Genomic DNA, 20,565 nt, shown 5'->3' with positions numbered 1-20,565 from the left:
AGTAGAGCAGGGCAGAGCAGATTGAAGCAGAGCAGAGCAGATTTCAGTAGAGCAGAGCAAAGCAGATTTCAGCAGAGCAGAGTAGCTCTAAAGAACGGGGCCTGAGTATATATAAAAAAAAAGGTAAAAGACTTATTTTAATCAATAAAAAACAAGATTTGTCATTTTTTTTTGAATAAAAAATTTAAATTGTCACATAAGCAAAATTAATGAATAAGGTTAGTTTGGGATTTTAAATTCAAGCGTCACGTAAAATAAATAAAAAACAAAAGATAATTTTAGCGTTAAAATTAAAAAATTATCTTTTGATATTAGGAATATTATCCATATATCTAATGAATGATCTTCATAAATATACAAAATTTTAAATTAAATAAAACGATTTACTATATATATATATATATATATATATATATATATATATATATATATATATATACACACACACACACACACACATATATATGAAGGGGATTTTTTTTTCCCCGAGTTTTTAGATAGGCACGTAGATTTAATTTTCTTAGCGCATCATGTAAGATTATAAATTTTAGTTTTAGCCAATTAAATAAGAGATTGTTGAAATCTATTAGAATTAAATAATTCAAATGCCACGTAAGAAAAATTGACGAATTAAAATTTTAAGTTTAAATTAATTATATATAAAATATATATTTGATATTAGGAATTTTATCTAAATATATTACAAATTTTAGCATATAGATACAAAAAAAAAAAAAAAAATTATTTTGAAAAATTCAAACAAATCGTGCATTGCACAGGCTTCATCTAGTATTTTTTTTAATACGGAGTAATACCCTCTCCTACTGTTTGTCTTTAAAAAAATTAAGGTATTATTATACTAATCTTATTTTCAAGTATTTTAAATCTCTTAAGGGGGCGTTTGGGTTGCGGAGTATAGGTATGAGGCATGGGATTAATTTCTTTAGAATGAATAAAACCCATACCATATGTTTGGTTGTCAAAAGTATGAATTTTAAACCCATACTTCAAACCCATGAGGTATAGGGTTTAGAAACCTTCGGGGAAGATGGGTTTGACTCATTCTATTCTCTTAGGTATCAAATACACGGTATTAAGGGGATGAGATTTCATTTCAGAATTGAACCAAACACATAATATTAGGTATCAAGTTCCAACCCGATACCACCTTAACCCCATCCTGATTCCAAACCCAGGCCATACCACTTTGCGAACCAAACGCCCTTAAGTTCATACGAATTATAAGATAAAAAAAAGTTAATTAAATCAATATTCTTTGTCTCAACGTTTCAAATAATAATAATAATAATAATAATAATAATAACAATAATAATCAATACATACATTGGCATAATGTTGTTCGAGATACATTTGTTGATATTTGCTACAGATCTGGGATTTCAGCAAGAAAGGAGGTTGACATAGGGTTGTCTGGAGGGAATGACGGGGCCCTCAGACCTGCCGATGTGTTACTTTATTCATGGGATCGTGGTCGTGATGTATGTATCGACTTCATTGGGTCTTCTCCTTTGACACAAACAGGGCTATCTGACTTTTTTCCTGGACGGGTTGTGGCTGATGTGGCTGTTGACACCGAAATCTTGTTAATTATTAGGTGTCAGATATATGTAAATAAGGAGATAATATCAAAAAATATAAGATATTTATCTTCAGAATCTCATTGATTATTATCTTTTACTTTACGACACTCTATATAAAGATGGCCGTATCTAGGGTTTAATGAGGCTCAGATGGAATAAGTCACAAAGACCCCATCTTCTCCCTACTACCAAATATTGTAGGTAGATAGTATGGATTAAGCCGACAAGGCCCTGTACTATAAACAAATATCAAAACCCCCTAACCCTTTGGAGAGAGGAATCAAGAGATATACGAGAGTTGTAACCCCACAAATTATCAATGAAATAATTGTTCCCGTATATTTTTCTGCCTTTTTATTTGTTTATTGCAGGTTTGAATTTTTTATGGTTTACAAATTGGCACACTCGGTGGGACAATTTTTGCTCTTCATCTCCAATCTCCAAGTCTCAAAACTTGTAGATTTAATGGGGGCATACCAAATTTGCTTTTAAATTCTACAAGAAAATTTCGAGACCAAGTTGCATTCGATATCAAGTCTCCACAACAGGTCTCAAGGGGGCATTTGTTGGCACCGAAATTTTGTTAATTATTAGGTGTCAGATATATGTAAATAAGGATATAATATCAAAAAATATAAGATATTTATCTTCAAAATCTCATAGATTATTATCTTTTACTCTACGACACTCTATATAAAGAGGTCATCATCTAGGGTTTAAAGAAGGCTCAGATGGAATAAGTCACAAAGACCTCATCTCCTCCCTACTACCAAATATTGTAGGTAGATAGTATGGATTAAGCCGACAAGACCCCGTACTATAAACAAATATCAAAACCCTAACCCTTTGGAGAGAGGAATCAAGAGATATACGAGAATTGTAACCCCACAAATTATCAATGAAATAATTGTTCCCATATATTTTTCTGCCTCTTTATTTGTATATTGCAGGTTTGAATTTTTTATGGTTTACAGCGGCTCATCGGAAGCGGGGTTAAGTATGAAGCTCGTTGTCGGGCGATTGGCTATGGTTTCATTCCCTTCTCCTTTTCTTCGCTTGGGGAATTAGAGAAGAAAGTTGTTGCGTTGCTGAAGCAAATTCAGAGGTTCTTGACGGCGCAAGACATTGGGGCTCGTGCTGCAGCTCATATCTTCACTAGGGTAGGCTTTGCTATAGCTAGAGGAGTGGGGGCCCAGATTGTATCTCGGCTTCCCACTAATTTATTGTAGGTTGTATGACTTTTGTTTTTAAGATAATAATAATAATAAATAATAATAATAATAATAATAATAATAATAATAATAATAATAATATTCACTGTCTCAAATTAGGCCCTGTTCTTTTGAGCTTCTGGGCAGAGCAGAGCACAGAAGAGCAAATTTCAGCAGAGCAGAGCAGATTTCAGCAAAGCAGAGCAGAGCAGAGCAGATTGAATCAGAGCAAAGCAGAGCCGAGCAGAGCAGAGCAGATTTCATTATTATTATTATTACTAATATTATTATTATTACTATTATTAATATTACTATTATTATTATTATTATTATTATTATTATTATTATTATTACTACTACTACTGCTACTACTACTGCTACTACTACTACTACTACTACTATTATAATCATTAAATTTTATTATTAAACATTAATTATTATTAATAATATTAATATTATTAAATATTAATTATATTATTATTATTAATATTATTATTATTAAATATTAATTATATTATTATTAATATTATTATTATTAAATATTAATTATTATTATTATATATTAATTTTTAATAATATTATTATTATTAAATATTATATATTATCATTATTAAATATTAATTATATATTATTATTATTAAATATTAATTATATATTATTATTATTAAATATTAATTATATATTATTATTGAATATTTATTATTATTATTAAATATTATTTATTTATTATTATTATTAAATATTAATTATTATTATCATTAAGTATTAATTATTTATTATTATTATTAAATATACATTATTATTATAATAATTCAATATTAAGTATTAATTTTAAGCAGGGCAGAGCAGAGCAGATTGAAGCAGAGCAGATTGAAGCAGAGCAGAGCAGATTTCAGCAGAGCAGAGCAAAGCAGAGCAGTGCAGAGCAGAGCAGCTCTAAAGAACGGGGCCTTAGTCATTCAATATGTTTACATTATAAGAGATATGGTTGCATTAGCATGTATTTTTAAAATATTTACTTTTTTTATAATAATTTTATCGAGAGACAATCACAAATATAATTATTGATGAGACTGACTTTTATTAACATATTATAACATGAGTTAAATTTAAATACCGTATGACTATTCACCGTTTTATACATTATCATATAACAACTCAATTCTTTAGCTGACAACGATAGATTAGTAAAGCAACTTTTCTCAATTTCTAAATTAAAAAAATTACAAGATTTAATTATATTGTAACAACTCAATGTGATTGGCCGACAATGAGATAGACTAATACACTAAAAAGAACAAATTAAATCCAGTTTGTTATCACTTAAATGTATAGATTTGTGGCTTTATTATCAAATGGAGATTAGGTCATTTGGAAATGATTACACTTACACTAATGCTAAAAATGGACTAGTAAGTAGCAACAAGGTTGTCTACGTGTCAAAATTTATACAAAGTATATTAAGTTATTGTAAATGTGTCAAAGCAACTCAAGGTATGTAGGTTCACAACCAAATCGATCTATACTAATATATTAAAAGACGTTCCTAAAAACGTTTATGTGTCACGTAAACCCCTTTTCATTACGCTACGTCACCTATTCAACCTCTTATTAACATAAAAATAAATGTGTATAATTGCAAACTACAAGGTCTAATTTAAAAAAAGAAAAACGACACCATTAATATCAAATACATTATAATCACAATGGGGATGATAGTGGGGCGGGTCAAGTAGGAGACTCGCCCCGGTGTGTGGGGGGGGGGGGGGGGATGGGTCTTGGTTTGGCGGGTGGTGGGTCGGAGATGGGGATAAATACCATACCCGCCATGGGTGATGGGGATGGTTTTTAGGTTATACGGCTTGTACCCGCCCATCCCCACCCCGTCCCACCCGCCCTACCCCACCTGCCCCACTTTGTATATATATATATATATGTATATATATACATATATATATATATATATATATATATATATATATATATATATATATATATATATATATATATATATATGTAAAAAAGTATATGTAATATTAACAATGACTTTTTTTTATTTTTTATTATTGTAATCTATATTTGATTGTGTACTTGGGAGGCGGGGATTAGGTGGATCTTGAGTGGGGATTAGATGGGGGCCGGTGGATATCTAAGTGGGGAGAGGGGGTGGGTGGAGATGATTTTGGAATTGTACCCACTGGGGCGGGGATGGGGATGAATTTTAGATTCGCCATGAGGATGATGGGGATGGGGATGGGGATGGAGATGAGAAGACCAACATCCGTCGTGCCCCGCCTCGCCCCATTGACATCGCTAAATCACAAGGTTTAATTAAAGTAGTAATGTGCTGCAACTTGGACTACACACTATTTAGATTAATTAAGATGAGGTTTTCTAACTAATGGAAAAGATATGTAAATTTCAGCTCGGCAATGCAAGGGTTTTGCATGGTTGTTAAATAACATACTGCGAGTGGCCAAAAATGAGAGGTATCATTACCTCGCGAGTGGCCAAAAATGAGAGGTATCATGACCTGTTGAGCCCATGAACAACTCACATGTGACCATTCTCTTGTCCCACACTAATTACACTAAACACTAAAGGGGGAGTGTAGTGGTAATGAAATCCCACATTGAAAGAATTCAAGAGTTACCACCATAATATAAGGCTAAGGGGCTACTCCCCTCATAGCCATATGGTTTTGAGGTGGAACCTCCTTGGTATTGTGAAGTGGTGGACTTGCTACTCTCCCATGACGGGTGCGGCCCAGACCCTTATTTAAACATGACCTCAATAGAAGTTTGCTTTTTTTTTTAGGCGATGGTAATGTAAAAGAACCTTTCTCTACAAGGGTTTTGGATAGTGCTGTCAAATTTCAAACCGAAACCGTTTAACTGCCCGAAACCGACCGACCCAAATGAGAACCGAACCGATTAAAAACCGATTTTTTTGAAACCGAAAACCGACTCGAACCGTATTTTAGTAAACCCGAAACCGAATCGACCCGAATAATGTTAAACTGTATAAGAACCGAACCCGTTAACAAACCGAACCAAATATAAACCGAATTGAACGAAAACCGAACCGAAAAAGAACCGAACCGTATCTAACCCGAAACCAGTTCCAACCCGAAACCGTTTAAACTGGCAAAAAAACCGCTTACACCGAACCGTTAGCAAACTGCTACCCATTTGCACCGAACCATTTAAAAACCGAACTGTTTGTAAACCGAACTAGTTATAAACCGAACCGTTTATGATTCAAACCGCTTCTAAATCGAACCGTTTACAAACTTTTTTATATAATTAAATGAATTTTTTTTTTTGACGGGAATATAATTAAATGGATTAAATATTAGAAATCTTAGAATATTTTTTTTAAAATAGCAAGGCAAATCATTCATTAAGGATAATCAATGTTCACAAACAAGAGCAAAACAAGCAGGCTCAGGCCCTGCCTCAAACTATTAGCAACACTACTGCCTCTAGTCATGTATATAAATGATTAAATAAGAAGCATATAATAACCTAATTGTAAACACAGTAATACATTAATACACTAACTCTTATAATCTACTTCGTAATAAACTAGTAAGATCAGTATGACTAAACTTGAAACAGAACATAATATGTATTTATAAAATCAATGAGAATTTGTTTATAATATAATGCCTAAATAGTAAATATGAAATGATTCGCGACTTTATATAAAACTTGTGAACGCAAAAGGTTAGCAAGTACTATCAAATTTCAAACCAAAACCATTTAACTGCCCGAATCCAAACAACTCGATAAACATTTTATTTTTTGAAACCGAAAACCGACCCGAACCGTAATTTAGTAAACTTCAAATGGAACCGATATGAATAACGTTAAAGTGGTTAAACCATCGAAAAACCGAACCAGTTATAAACTGAACCGAAAAAGAACCGAACCAGTTATAAACTGAACCGAAAAAGAACCGAACCAGTTATAAACTGAACCAAAAAAGAACCGAACTGTTTTTAACCCGAAACCGTTTCCAACCGAAACTGTTTGAACCGGGATAAAAACCGTTTGCACCGCACCGTTAACAAACCGCATCCCGTCTGCACCGAACCGTTTACTACCCGGACTGTTTACAACCCGAACCGAATTAAAACCGCTTAAGAATAAACCGAAACCGAATCGAACCGATAACTATTTAAACCGAACCAAAACCGACCCGTGAGACAATTAAACCGATTCCAAACCGACCCGATTGAATACCGAACCGATTTCAAACCGAACCGAAACCGAATGGTCAAACCGTTTTGACAGTGCTAGTTTTGGAGGAAATAAATGATAGTTAGTTGCCCTTGGTAGAGAGGCTACATGACGGATGCATGGTTTGGAGATAAAAGGAAAAAAGATTTATAATTGCCATTCCTTGGTAGCTAGACAAACTAAATGGTGCCGAAAATTAAAGTTGGTTTGGAATCTCTTTAATTTGTGAATATATTACATGTTGTAATAAAATGAATTTTGTTTCTCTAAAATGGTAAGGTACATAGGTTGACAAACAATTGGTACATAAACTACATGTGGTGCTGAAAGACATGAGCGGAAGTTTGAATTGGATTTGAAGCTTTGTAATAGATTAGCTTGAATTGTTTGGTCGTGAGTGTTGGAAAAATACCTACTGAAATCAAGAACAAAAACAAGAAATACTGATACAACTGATCAAGGATTCGTCCTCCTTCAGTTGTGCCGTGATTTGGAACCCACTGACTTAAAAGCAAAATACGCCACCATTAGTACATATATCCTAGTGACGCACACCCCCAAGTTTTACACAACAACCTCCGTAACGTAATCCGTACCCAAACTCGAAGGTTGGAATTGCTCAAGAACTTTTCAGATCTCAAAGGGTAGGCTTGTGTTTAATTAGGTTTATTTATAAATGAATAAAATAAAGAAGAAGACATTACTCATATTTATATGTGTCCCAAAATAGGAGACAAATAAAAAAAACTAACTAAAAAAATAGGTGTGCTCGGTCAGGCAACTGGCTACCCGACCGAGCTGTCACGCCCTATCATGCCACGACTGGGTAATCTCAATCCACTCGCCAAGAAAACCCCAAAAAAACAACCAGGCACCTACCGCGCTGTCGGGCGAACCATCGCCCTGACGGGCGCGAGAGCACTCCTAATTCCTGTAGCCAAATTCACCCGATCGAGCACGCCACCACCCGGTTGGGCGCAAGTATTCATTCCTTAGAACATTTAATCCGCTCAGTCGGCGCACTGGGCAGGTACGAGTGTGGATTGTAATGGTTGCAACTCATCCAATTGCAATAAAAGAGAAAAAGAGGAAAGGGGATCAATATATATTCAGCATCATTTGCTAGTGTCGACAATGGGTCTTGGGGTGTAACTATGGAGATGATATGTGGGATAATAGAAGCGTAAAAATTAGATCAAAAACTCATGATATCATGATAGAGTTATGAAATAGAATGTTGGAAATTTTAAAGAGAATGAGAAAAAGCTTAGAAAGTATAAGCGAGAGCTCTATTATATTGATGTTATATAATACACTAGGTTATAACCCGTCTGATGCACGATTTATATAAAACCTATTTTTAATTTGTACATTTTAAAAAATTAATCACTATTGTACATGAATATAAATAAGAATTACTTACATTTTGTAATTTAAATTTTTTTATTTTCATCAAAATTATGATATATTAATTAACGTTGTCTAATTCATAGTTCAATGTAAGAGGTCATATATTAGTGTGCTATTCAAAATTGTTTAAATTTCCAACGATAAATTGATAGGTTTTAGTAATGTAGAAGCTTCTAATATTTAAATTTCAAAAATGTAAAATATGATAGCAAAAAAAAAAAAAAAAGATGACATCATCATTGCATTTAGGCGGGAAATTTTTTATTGAGAGAGCGACACGTGTGCAATGATGACGTCAACAACTTCTATTATAGTAATAGTAAAAGTAAATAGATGAGTAAATAATAGAATACGACTAGATACATAACATACATTTAACTAGGATTGTTAGCTAAGAGTTAGAGATACACTTTGATTTGCAATTAAATTAGTAAATCAATGAATTACAAAAACTATAAACGGTAACTAATAATCATTATCCTTTAGCCTAAACTTGTTAGCCAATTGTATTCATATTTTTTTGTGATAAAAGTAGCTAAGATAGGTCTTGTGGGTTGGCACTCTTAGCAGTGGTACAATTCATTGAATATTATTGTATTTGTTTTGGGCACCAATGAATATAACTATAGTATATTACTCTTTGAGTGCATTGATAACCAGAAGTTGGTGATCAAAGATTTTTTTATTACACTTTTTAATCTATTATTTTGTAGAAAAGTTTAAAATTAAATCTATTATGAGTGGAAATATTATTTGCGCAAAATGTTTTTTCATTAAAGTTAAATAATTCTTAATCTTCTTATACATAAATTTGTGGGCTTATCTAGCTGTTGCCTCACTGATTATAAGCCAACGAAGTACTATTTAAAATTTTGGCCACTTTGTGAAGCTAATGGGTGGCTAAGATTAGACTGTTGAGGATTGATGAACAGCGAAACACTGAACCAATTGCTTCTATTGTTTTGAATGATTAGGGTTAGGGAGGCTAACTAGCGCATTGTCATACTATTCAAGGAGCTCTTTTGATTTTGTCTTATTCCATAATTAAGTTTCGTAATTGACCTAACATTGATGAGAAAAAATATCTAAACAAATATTTTAGAGTAGGCCGCACACTATTCATAATAGCTAAAAAAAAAAAAAAAAGGCATGCATTATTTATAAGTAAACAATTTTTCTTGAAGGTATATATGAATATATGACCGCACACTATTTATAAGAGTTTGTTTGAACTTTTTAAAATATATAGAGAGATTACTTTAATATACTAATTAAGCAAGATGTAAATGATCCAAACATGATGTACAAAATGCTGTTTTTTAGAGGAAAAAATGCTGTTAAACCAAAGTTAAAACAACAAATTAATTCACCAATTTAGTTTAAAACTTTTTATACTCCGTATGATTTATCAAAGTAAACAATCTAAGTTTAAGATTTTTTTTAAAAAAAATAATTAATTCATTAATAAAAAGTCATACGACATCTACAAATGAAATCTTATTTTACCAAATATATAAAAACAAATTAAACAAAAGGTGAAGCCACGATCATTTAATAGAGCTTGCATTGTAGACTTGTAGTTGTAGTACATCCTTGGATACATCGCTGTAATATACAAACTTTTCAAAGAGACGCTCTAACGATTTTCTGTAGCCAAGTGAATGATTTTCATCTGATTCTTTTGAACGTATTTGAAAACTTGACAACCTTTGTAATCTCGCATGCTTGTTTACCAACGAATCAATCATAGGGCAGAAGAAGATCGATTTTTTAATAAACCCACAATAATTCCCTAATAGGTACAAAAACTACACCAGAACGATCAACAAATCCACCATAAGGAGAATGGTACATCTACATTATACGTGCAAATTTGTTGAAATCAACAATGAAAATTTAAAGTAAAGCAAGGAAAATGGGTCGGAAATAGTTTAATTTCCGTAAAAGTCAAATGCCGGAAACTTTATATATTGGCCGAAATCTGTCATTAAGGTGTCATTTTATAAACAAAATTTAATTCAAGGTATTATTTCACAAAACAAAAATAAAAAAGGTACTAGTTTACAAATTGACTTAAAACGAGGTATTATATACTTCGTATATATACTACATCTATATCTAATTACTTGCTTCATTTCTCCATGCATAGAGTTTAAGAAAAAACGGTAGAAAAAATAGTAAAATACTCCCTCTGTTTTTAATTATTTGTTCAAATATTCATTTTCGACCGTTCTAAATTACTAGATCCATTTCCTTATTTGAAAAACTTATACAATATTTATGAGTAATTCATTTTTTTAACAAGTGGACTAAACATAAATCATATATTATTAATTTTATATTTTCTCTCCTTCAATTCACTAAACTACTTTTGCTTTTTATAATTTTTTTTATTTTTCCACCAACCCCACTACCTTCTTATTTTAATTTACTTCTCTAATTTCTTCTAAAACTTCAAACATGAAGTAATGTAACAAGTAATTAAAAACGAAGGGGAGTATGCAAAAGTGGTAAAAGTGGGGAGGAGAGAGAATAAGAAAATTATTAAAATATGATGGAAGGGGACCACTAGTGAGGTGAAAAATAGTAAAATATTGTTTAAAATTTCCTAAAAAATAAATGGAACGAAGAATAAAATATTGTAGCAAAAAAAAAAAAAAAAAAAAAAAAAAAAAAAAAAATTGAAGCAAAAAAAAAAAAATGAAGAAAAAAAAAACCAAAAACCAAAAAAAAAACCTACTGTATGATTACAATTGGTACTCCCTCTATCATTTTTTGTTTGCCTCACTTTGACCAAACACATTTGTGGAGACGCAATTTTGACCATTAATATCTTTAATTGTCTATTAGTAAAATTGTAACAAAATTATATTATGAAACTAGACATTATGACTAATCTAATGATATACGAGTACTCCCTCCGTTTTTAAATACTTTGCTTCATTTCTCCATGTGCGGAGTTTTAGGAGAAATTGGAGAAAGTAATAAAATATAGAGCTAGTGAGGTTGGTGGAAGGACCTGTTCTCATTGACTGAATTGAGTTGAGCTGAACTGAATTGAACTGATTAGAGCTGAATTGAATATTTTATGAGAGAAGGAAATTAAGATAAAAGCTGAACTGAACTGAATTGAAAATAATCGTATGAGAACAGGCCCGAAGATAAAAAATTGTAAACAGCAAAAGTAGTGGAGAAATTGGAGGAGAGAGAATATGAATTAATAAAATATGATATTTGTTGGGTTCACTAGGTGAGATAAATAAATTAAATATTGTAAAAGCTTTCCAAATAAGGAAATGGGACAACTGAACAAGTATTTAAAAACGGCCAAAAAAAGAAAAGTGGAACAAGTATTTAAAAATGAAGAGAGTATTATATAATTCCATATAAGGAACATTTATTTAATAAATGTGAAAAAATTAAGTCAACCCTGATATGTGATTAATGCAAAAATGAAAGCGACACATTTAAAAAAAAAAAAAAAAACGAAGGTATTATATAATGTGAATTATTGTTTAACGGAGGACTACTGTAAAAAGGCTAATATTGTCACAACCCAAGGCAAATGACGCGGGAGAAATAGGTAGTAGTTGTAGTACTAATACAAGCAGGAAATACAGCAATGGTTAGTGTTATTAGCGGAGGAATTTAGGGGTAGGCCCTTCAAATTCAATGGGTCCCTCTTTTTTCCCCTTCTCTCTGAATACTCTCCCCCTCTACCATCAACATCTTCCTTTTCCATAAATGCCATCTTTTTTTTTTTTTTTTTTTATTGTATTTCCTGCTTCACTTACTTCAAAATTATTTATTATCCTTACCCTTCCGATTTTTCTCTCCTCTTTCAGAATTCACAATTTCTGGGTTTTTATTTTATTTTTTTATTTCTCCTTCTTTCAATATAATTTTGCAAGTTATATTTATCTTTGTTTATATAATAATTTCATGGAAATTGAAGAGAAGTTCATAGCTGCTGATTCTACTTGCAGAGATCAACATGTTCTTCAAAATCGAAAGGTATTATTCATTTCAATTAATTCACCTTGTTTCGAATCGATCAGAGGTTTCTGTTGTTAGTCTCGATCAAATGATTGTTTATGCTTCGTAGTCGTACTACTACTTCGTAGTAATTCGAAATTAAAAGTAGAAATATTAAACATTAAGTTTGATGAAAATATTTCATACTGAGTATAATTTGTTATGAATTCCGAAGTCTATAAATATACTCCCTCTGTTCTTTTTTTTTTTTCATTTTTTTTTAATTGTTATCTCATATTTTGTAATTACTATATAAGAAAAAAATTACTCTAATTTTGTTAGATTTGTTGTTATTTGTATTTTTATAATATTAATATATTTTTATGAGTGCAAACCTAGAAATATTAGTGGTTACTTTTTATTTGACTATTAATTGTTACTTGAAAACTATGCAAAACTCTTCCTCTTCTTCAAAAAAAAAAAAAAAAAAAAAAAAAGAAAAGAAAAATTATGCAAAACACTAATGGGAAAACAAAAAAAAACCAAGGGAGTACGAGGTAGTCACTTACAAAAAAATACAAGTTTATCTTCGTGATAAATCTCAAGGTTATATTGGTCTTTGTAACTCTATTATTTCATGTACCATGTTTCAAGGGGTTTTAGGCGTGTTTATATGTTACACTGGATCACATGATTCTTCTTCTTATTTACATGATAATAACGTTTTAATTCCTCTAAAAATATAGATAAATAATGTTTTTATTTGATTTTTCAGCTTTATTTAATTTTATTGTATTTTATTTTGGTAAGTTATGTAGGTAGTTGAGTTTGTTAGGTTGTAACAGCATTTTATTTGCTCATGGCCTCCAAATAAATCCAACGTTTGTGTTTGAAACGTGTCTTATGGTCTTTTTAATTTTATTTTTTCTTTGGAGTACTGGAAAATTCAATGTCCTAATCAATTTGAAAATCTCATGTATCATTTCACATGAAAATTTCATACCTGAATTTGGAATTTTGTTAGCATGGAATTTACGATTCAGGAGTTTGCCAACATGGGAATTGAGTGGCTAATTGATAAGTTTGTTTTTTAGATTGAGACTTGAGAGGTTTTGTTTTACAGTGTGTTTGGTTATAAAAACATCGAGCGTCCTGGGAAGTTAGGTAAAGGAATAATTATATTGATCGAAAGAGTATTAAGTTAGGAATGCATGACAAAATCAAGCGTTGTTCAGTGTAATTAATGTTAGTTTTAATCTAATATTTCCAATTTTAATTCTCTTATCTAACGTCCCGAGGACGCTCATTAGCTTTTGCCTTATTATATTTAGAATCTCTTTGTGTGACAGAATTGATCAAAATAGGAAGAATAATATGAAACGGAGGGAGTACAAAGTAGTTCGAACGAGGTTAGAGTGGGTGAAAGGCGAGGGAAAACGTGACCTTCCATTTTCTTTTTACCCGAAACCGCCTAATTTTTAAGTGTACATGGGTGTGTGTAGGCGTGTTTGTTCTATTAGTGGTAGAAGTTTGTTTGAGGGGAAGGGGAAAAAGATACTTTTAATTTCTTTTCTTTTCCTTCTTATAATTCCATATCCAATTTCTGAACATAAAATTCGGGTTTTTGTTGCTCAGTTCATCCCAATATAACTTCAATACATTACTTTTAGTATTTGAGATATTGAAACAGAGAACATATCTAGAGGTGGCGATGCATGACTATAGATTTGGCCGTATGGGATAGTTAGCAAAGTCTTTTGTATGAGGTAATGAGTATGTGATTACCAATACGACATTACTGCCTATCAAACGAGCTGTTATGGATCATATCTAACAAGGCCATTCTATTAGGCACATTCTCTCAGGGTGACATAATATGCTAGGCAACTGCTGATTTGCTTTGATTTGATGATCACCTTTTTAACTGATTAGTTCATCATTATTCATTAGACATTTATTGTGAATGTATCTACAATGTACTGTCATCACTCGGCTGTAATGTAATATTGACCCTTCAGTTCAGTGTGTCCTCCTCAACAGCATATTGGTGTTTCATGTAATCTAGCTTCAAAGGTAATTCTAGTTACTTGAAACAAATTAACCGAGGAAGTGAACATATTCACCTGAACGTAAAGACTAGTTGGAAAATTGGAATAATTGCATCAGGAGAATACAGACTAGTTGATAATGTGCCCATATCATTTGTATCTTTATTCAGTTGCTACTTGTGATGTTTCAGGTTGAAAGTTCCTCTGCAGAAAATGTAGACACAGGACGTGTACCCAACTGGAAAAAACAGAACCTGTCTCTCGACATTCCTACACGAAAAATAGATGGCTCTCAAGATTGTGTTAAAATCAAGATGCCTCCCACACCAAAGAGAGTCAATTTTCTTTTGACACCAACCTCCTCTGATGTTAAATCTTATGAATCTCCTGGTCCTTCCTCAGTGAGAGGGCGCTCATCGCTCAAAAATCTTCTACCAAAATTTTCCTTTTATCGTAGTTCTTCAGATGTTGAGAAGGCTATGTGCACAAGAAGTGATGTTCCATTATCAACACCGCGAGAGAAGACTTCCATCCCCAGGTCCACGTCACTTACTAAGATATTTACACCAAGGATCAAGCGAACTTCATCTCTTCCGGTCACCCAAAATGAGAACCCGGTACCTATTCCTGGTGGAAGCACCAGTGGTTCACTACATTCCTGCGTAAGCTCCTCTAATTAATTTCTGAAATGTTTAACTGCATAGCTCTTCAGCTTACTGGTGGTGATGCTGTGTCACTAAACAGGCCAAAGTTTAGACTTTGTAAGCATTAGATTCTTAAGAAAGTGTGATGCACAAGAATACCTACACCCTTTACAAGTTTATAGCTTACTATTATGCCCAAATGTGAAAAGTTATACACTTCAAGAGTAAAATACTCGATGATCATCCTCTTCTTAGTGAGTGGAAGTAGTTAGTTTAAATATTTCTTGTAGATGTCTTTGCTAAGAGCCTAGGAATCTTCTAATCTTATGTACAAGCTGGACACTGAAGCTGAACTTTTGTTTTTCAGTTTTTCTTTCACATGTACGGAACAACTCAATCTCATGTCCATCTTTTTGTGGGGTTCTTCCAAAATCTTACTCATATTGCAGGCAAAGGGATCTCAAAAACATGAAGCTGAGGTACACATTTCTCATTCACTTTCAGTTCCCCTCAATAAAGAATTGCACGTTAGAAGAATGGATTCTTTTATTCGTGTAATCCCCTCTCCTCGGGTGAAGGCAGGGGAGCTTCATACTCCAAAAACAAGTGAGCCAGTGAAAACTGGTAAGTAATTTACTTTTATTCACAAAATTCCCTAAATTCCATTCACCAAAATCATACTTTGTATGCCATTGACCTCACTGTTACTATGTTTGCCTGTCTTGGAAATTGGAATGAGAAACTTTGTTTCAATGTTGTCTTGACCTTTCGTGACACCTTGATTATCCTTGTTAGAATTGTTACTCAACAATTTGACTAGGGTATAGAACTTGACACTTCATATTTTGCCAAAATTATGCAAACTTCTCACTTTATAGCCAAGTCAAGCACTTAAATTTGTACCTGAGTCTAATAGTGTATGACCCACACTTATAGCAAGTCCAAGTAACGTAGTTTCTGATAATTATAGTCAATTTTTATTCATGCTTATATAGTAGAGATGATAGTATTGTTTTCCATATTAAGATTTGTAAAAGAGAGGGGTTTTTTGGCTGAAATTTTTTCCCAAAGTAGAATTATTTTCCGGGCATTTCACATTTCATCTGCTGATCTGATGGACTTTCACAATTTAAAACCAGTATGAAGTTAGACGACTATGGATTCTACTGATTTTTCAGTACCCTGTCTTTGTCAGCAACATTAGTAACTTTTAAACTTAATGCATCATGATGAGTATGCAAGGAAACTTTTCTATACTCTATTAAAACAAGCAATGGGTATTCTCTTAAACTCATTTGTTCTTTGGATTTCCGTTTCAAGGCATATTACTTTTAGCTGAAAAGTGTAGTACTACAAGTTACAACCAAATATTATCAGAGTTTGTTTTGCTTTGTATATATAATTCATTGCAAAACCTGAAGGAGATGACTGCCTAAACTTGAGCATTGGTTGAATGATGACTCTCAAGTCCATTGTGAATCCAAGTGAACATCGGAACCATCCAACTAACCTATTGTCCTCCAGATTCTGTTCATAACTTATTGTTTTTCCACTTTCAGAAAATGCAGAAGCTGATAGTGAAGATATACCCGAAGAGGATGCTGTTTGTAGAATTTGCTTGGTTGAATTATGTGAAGGCGGAGAAACCCTAAAGATGGAATGCAGTTGCAAAGGTGAACTTGCTCTTGCCCACCAAGAATGTGCCGTGAAATGGTTCAGTATTAAAGGGAACAAAACATGTGATGTATGCAAGCAAGACGTACAAAATCTGCCTGTCACTCTTCTGCGTATCCAGAGTACTCGTGCAGCAAATTCTGCAACAACTAGAGCTCAAATGATAAATATCAATGATCACAGGCAAGTCATCTCTCTTATTTTCTGCTTCTTTTCTTCAATCGTGTAGTGACAGCAATTCACTTAATTTCTGTAGAGAGAAATGTCTATACATCGCTTTATTATCTTCAATTGTTCACATTTTTAGATGTGCATCTTTGTCATTCTACATAGAACCTTTTACATTACTATATAAGGCATTGTATCAAAAGAACATTACTGAATTCAGTGATCCGCATGCTTCAGTGTATACCTTGGATCTCTTCCAATTTTCATCCCTGTGTTCAATGTTTTTCCTTGTTTGGTTTGAAATTTGAGCAATGGGTGCCTAGACTGCCAACTGATCCGACATAGAATCTTTCAGTCACTGCTTTCTTAATCCATTCATGTGAATCATTTGCAGGGCCTGGCAAGAAGTTCCTGTCCTTGTAATTGTCAGTATGCTGGCCTACTTTTGTTTCCTGGAACAACTACTAGTAAGATAGTTTTTTATAAATGCTAATAAATCAAGTTTGCTAACAGATTTTGACTCTTACTGCTTATTTCTGTTTCTATTCAGGTTGCAAAAATGGGCACTGGAGCAATTGCTCTCTCACTTCCATTTTCTTGCTTGCTGGGTCTACTTTCGTCAATGACCTCATCAACGATGGGTAAGTTTTCCAGGACACTCAAGGACATAGTCTTGTATGTTTTCTTTTAGTTTACATAATTTGGCAATCAGGAAGAGGTTAGTGTTCTATTCAATGTTGCATGAAATGAATAGGTGTAACGTATGATACGGACATGGGAAAATGGATACTATAAAATGTGGAACTTGGATTGTTGAATACAACAGAATACATTTTTTGGTGTCATCAAAGCAAATTTTTTGTAACTTGAAAGTACAAAACTGAGACAAACACAAGTACTCCCTCTATTCCTAAAAGTTCGACTCACTTTGCATTTCCACGGCCTCCAATGAACAACTTTGACTATTAATGACTTTGGCTATGTATAAATAAAATTTTAGAAAGTTGATGATTGAAATTTTTTTTTAAGGGGAATCTAATAAGGTCAAACTTGTTAGTTTAATTTTACAATGCTTGAACCTAATTTACATTATAAAGTTGTAAATTTCTATACAGTGATCAAACTAACTGGTCAAGCTGTCAAGTTCTAATTTTACAATGCTTGAACCTGATTTACATTATAAAGTCATTTATGTTTGTAAAGCTAATTCACTACTACACTTTGCAGTAACGAAACGATTTGTCTGGCTATATGCTTCCATGCAATTTGCTCTGGTCGTCGTCTTTGGTCATATTTTCTATACAGTGGTAAGTGCTTATATCTAAGAATTCATTTTTTTTCCAAAAATATAAACAGATAATTGTCTGCATCTTTTCTTTTCTTGCTTTTAATAATTCATTTATGGAACATATGATCACTCTGGCTTTGCAGGTCCATTTACAAGCAATCATATCAATTTTGCTGGCGACATTTGTAGGCTATGGCATTGCCATGAGTGTTAGTTCTATCATCGTCGAGTTTTTTAGATGGAGAGCAAGGAACACCCAGCCACATACACAGCAAGATCCTCAAGCAGCTCATCAGCCAAACAATCAAGAAGAAGAAATCTCATCTCCATTGCCTTGGCCGGGTTTCCCAAACCGTCTTCCAGCATATGCAGATAACCCTGAGACGTTTAGTCACACCTGAACTGTAATATGTATAGTATTTGTTTGCGTAAATGTAAGATATGCATGCTCTTGTCCTGGTTCAAGATGTGTAAATCTTGTTGTTGTATCAGTCGATTGTCATTAGTATTGTAAGTGAGAGAGTGGTTTCGAGTGATCTGAGTGTTTGAGATATAGTTATAGCAATGGTTGGTATGTTGAAATACCATGAATATAAAATAGCTTGAGTTTTCCTGTAATGAAGAGTGGGTTCAGGTGTTCAGCCACTCATGCTCCTATTGTAAGTGAACTCTGTTTGTAAAAAAAAAAAAAAAAAAAAGGCAAAGAGGCAGATTTTTTTTTTTTTTTTTTTTGAACTTTTTGTGGTCCAGTTTTTGAAAGTAAGAGGAAGAACTGAAGAATTTAAGGGCTTTAAAATTTGGATTTTGTCGAAAACTACCTAAATTTTTTTTACTTTAAAAATTTAGTATGAATCTCTTCAGCTAACAAAATCATCAATATTAGCGTATTGAAAATTCTGATTGTTGTAACTCAATAATGGCAAGTTTTCTAAAATGAGTGTGTAAGAAGTAATAATAATAGTTTCCGTATTGAAAATTCTGATTGTTGTAACAACTCAATAATGACAACTTGACTTAACAGTCTGTCCGGTGGATAAGCCTCCGGGTTTTCCTTCCTCACCCTCTAGCCTCTACCTTTGCTCTTTGTGGTGAGCTGAGTGTCATTTGTGACACTTTCATGCTTTTTGATGGGGCTTGGGATAAGGAAACTAATAATGCGGGTACTGGTTGGTGTTTTTATGACTCCGCTTCACCGCATCCGTTGGGTGGTGGAGCCATAGCTTGCGTTGCTGGTTGGCCCTCCATTCAGAGCTTCTTGCGTGCCTGTTTGGACTTCAGCAAGCTCATTCGCGTGGTTTTACTCAGATACTTCTTCTCACCGGCTGCTCCATTATTCCTACTCTTCTTTTGTGTCAGGATACGACATGTATGTCGGTTATTTGGACTCTTCAGGAAATCCGTGATAGTTTATCGTCCTTTACTACTTGTCTCATTTGGAAGGTTTCTAAGACATCTATTGCGGAGGCTCATTCCCTTGCTGGAGCGGCTCGTCGTAGAGATCTACTTTGTTTTTCGTTTTAGTCGTTGTTTTAGTTTTGTGTTTCCTTTGTCAAAAAAACTTGATGATGAAGTAATAATGACATGTAAATTTGTGAGGTCTAGTAAAACTTGGAACATAACTTGACATAGAATTGGCGATTCGTGTATAATTTGATAACTTAATATAAACTTACTCATACATGTTTAAATCTTGACTCAATATGACCAAATCCACTACAATCCGCCAAAATCCGATTACAATCTACCTAAAAGTCTACCAAATCTTTGTTTAGAGGTATAAAAGAAGAAGTATATGTATTGTGGAAAATAAGCATTCTTATGTTTGTTTATAGGAATAGAGTTTAAAGAGGAGGATGAGACAAGGATTAAAATCCCCTTACCCTTTGGTTTTTTATACCTGGGGGGTTGGTACAAGGGGAAAGATGAGGATTGTAATTAAAAAGACATATATACCCTTAATAAAAAAAAATAAAGGAGAATAATAAAGTTAGTAAGGGTATATATCAAGGATAACACTTTATTTTATATTTATTTTACCATCTTATCGTTATCCTTATCCATATCCCTCATATTAAATATCCCGTAGTGAAATAGAGAGAGATAGAGACAAGATGTATAAGATAGAAACATGTAGTGTTTGTCTAAGGGTATGAGGATTTAAAGAGGAATGAGGATTGGGATAAAACACCCCATATGGCCTTATCCTTCCATTTTTATACACAAGGAAGGGTGGTAAAAGGGAAGGGGTAGAAAATGGGTTTAAAAAGTCTAGACCAACTTACGCTTAACAAATTTGAAAGAA

General features: G+C 33.0%; 1 protein-coding gene across 1 annotated transcript; it reads left to right on the top strand.

Annotated features, from left to right (window-relative positions):
- The first annotated feature begins 12,149 nt into the window (after window positions 1-12,149).
- LOC145620322 (uncharacterized) lies at window positions 12,150-19,043 on the top strand. Its single transcript, XM_081674967.1, has 8 exons — window positions 12,150-12,480; window positions 14,681-15,151; window positions 15,583-15,757; window positions 16,693-16,990; window positions 17,370-17,442; window positions 17,526-17,616; window positions 18,203-18,282; window positions 18,407-19,043. The coding sequence occupies exons 1-8, from the start codon at window positions 12,211-12,213 to the stop codon at window positions 18,662-18,664; spliced, it is 1,716 nt and encodes a 571-aa protein (XP_081531093.1). The 5' UTR covers window positions 12,150-12,210; the 3' UTR covers window positions 18,665-19,043.
- Window positions 19,044-20,565: the final 1,522 nt, after the last annotated feature.

Source organism: Chenopodium album, chromosome 27 (genome assembly GCF_948465745.1).
Source record: "Chenopodium album chromosome 27, dcCheAlbu1.1, whole genome shotgun sequence".
Taxonomy (NCBI): domain Eukaryota; kingdom Viridiplantae; phylum Streptophyta; class Magnoliopsida; order Caryophyllales; family Amaranthaceae; genus Chenopodium; species Chenopodium album.
The sequence above is the reverse complement of the archived record's forward strand: the minus strand, read 5'-3'. Positions and strand labels throughout refer to the sequence as shown.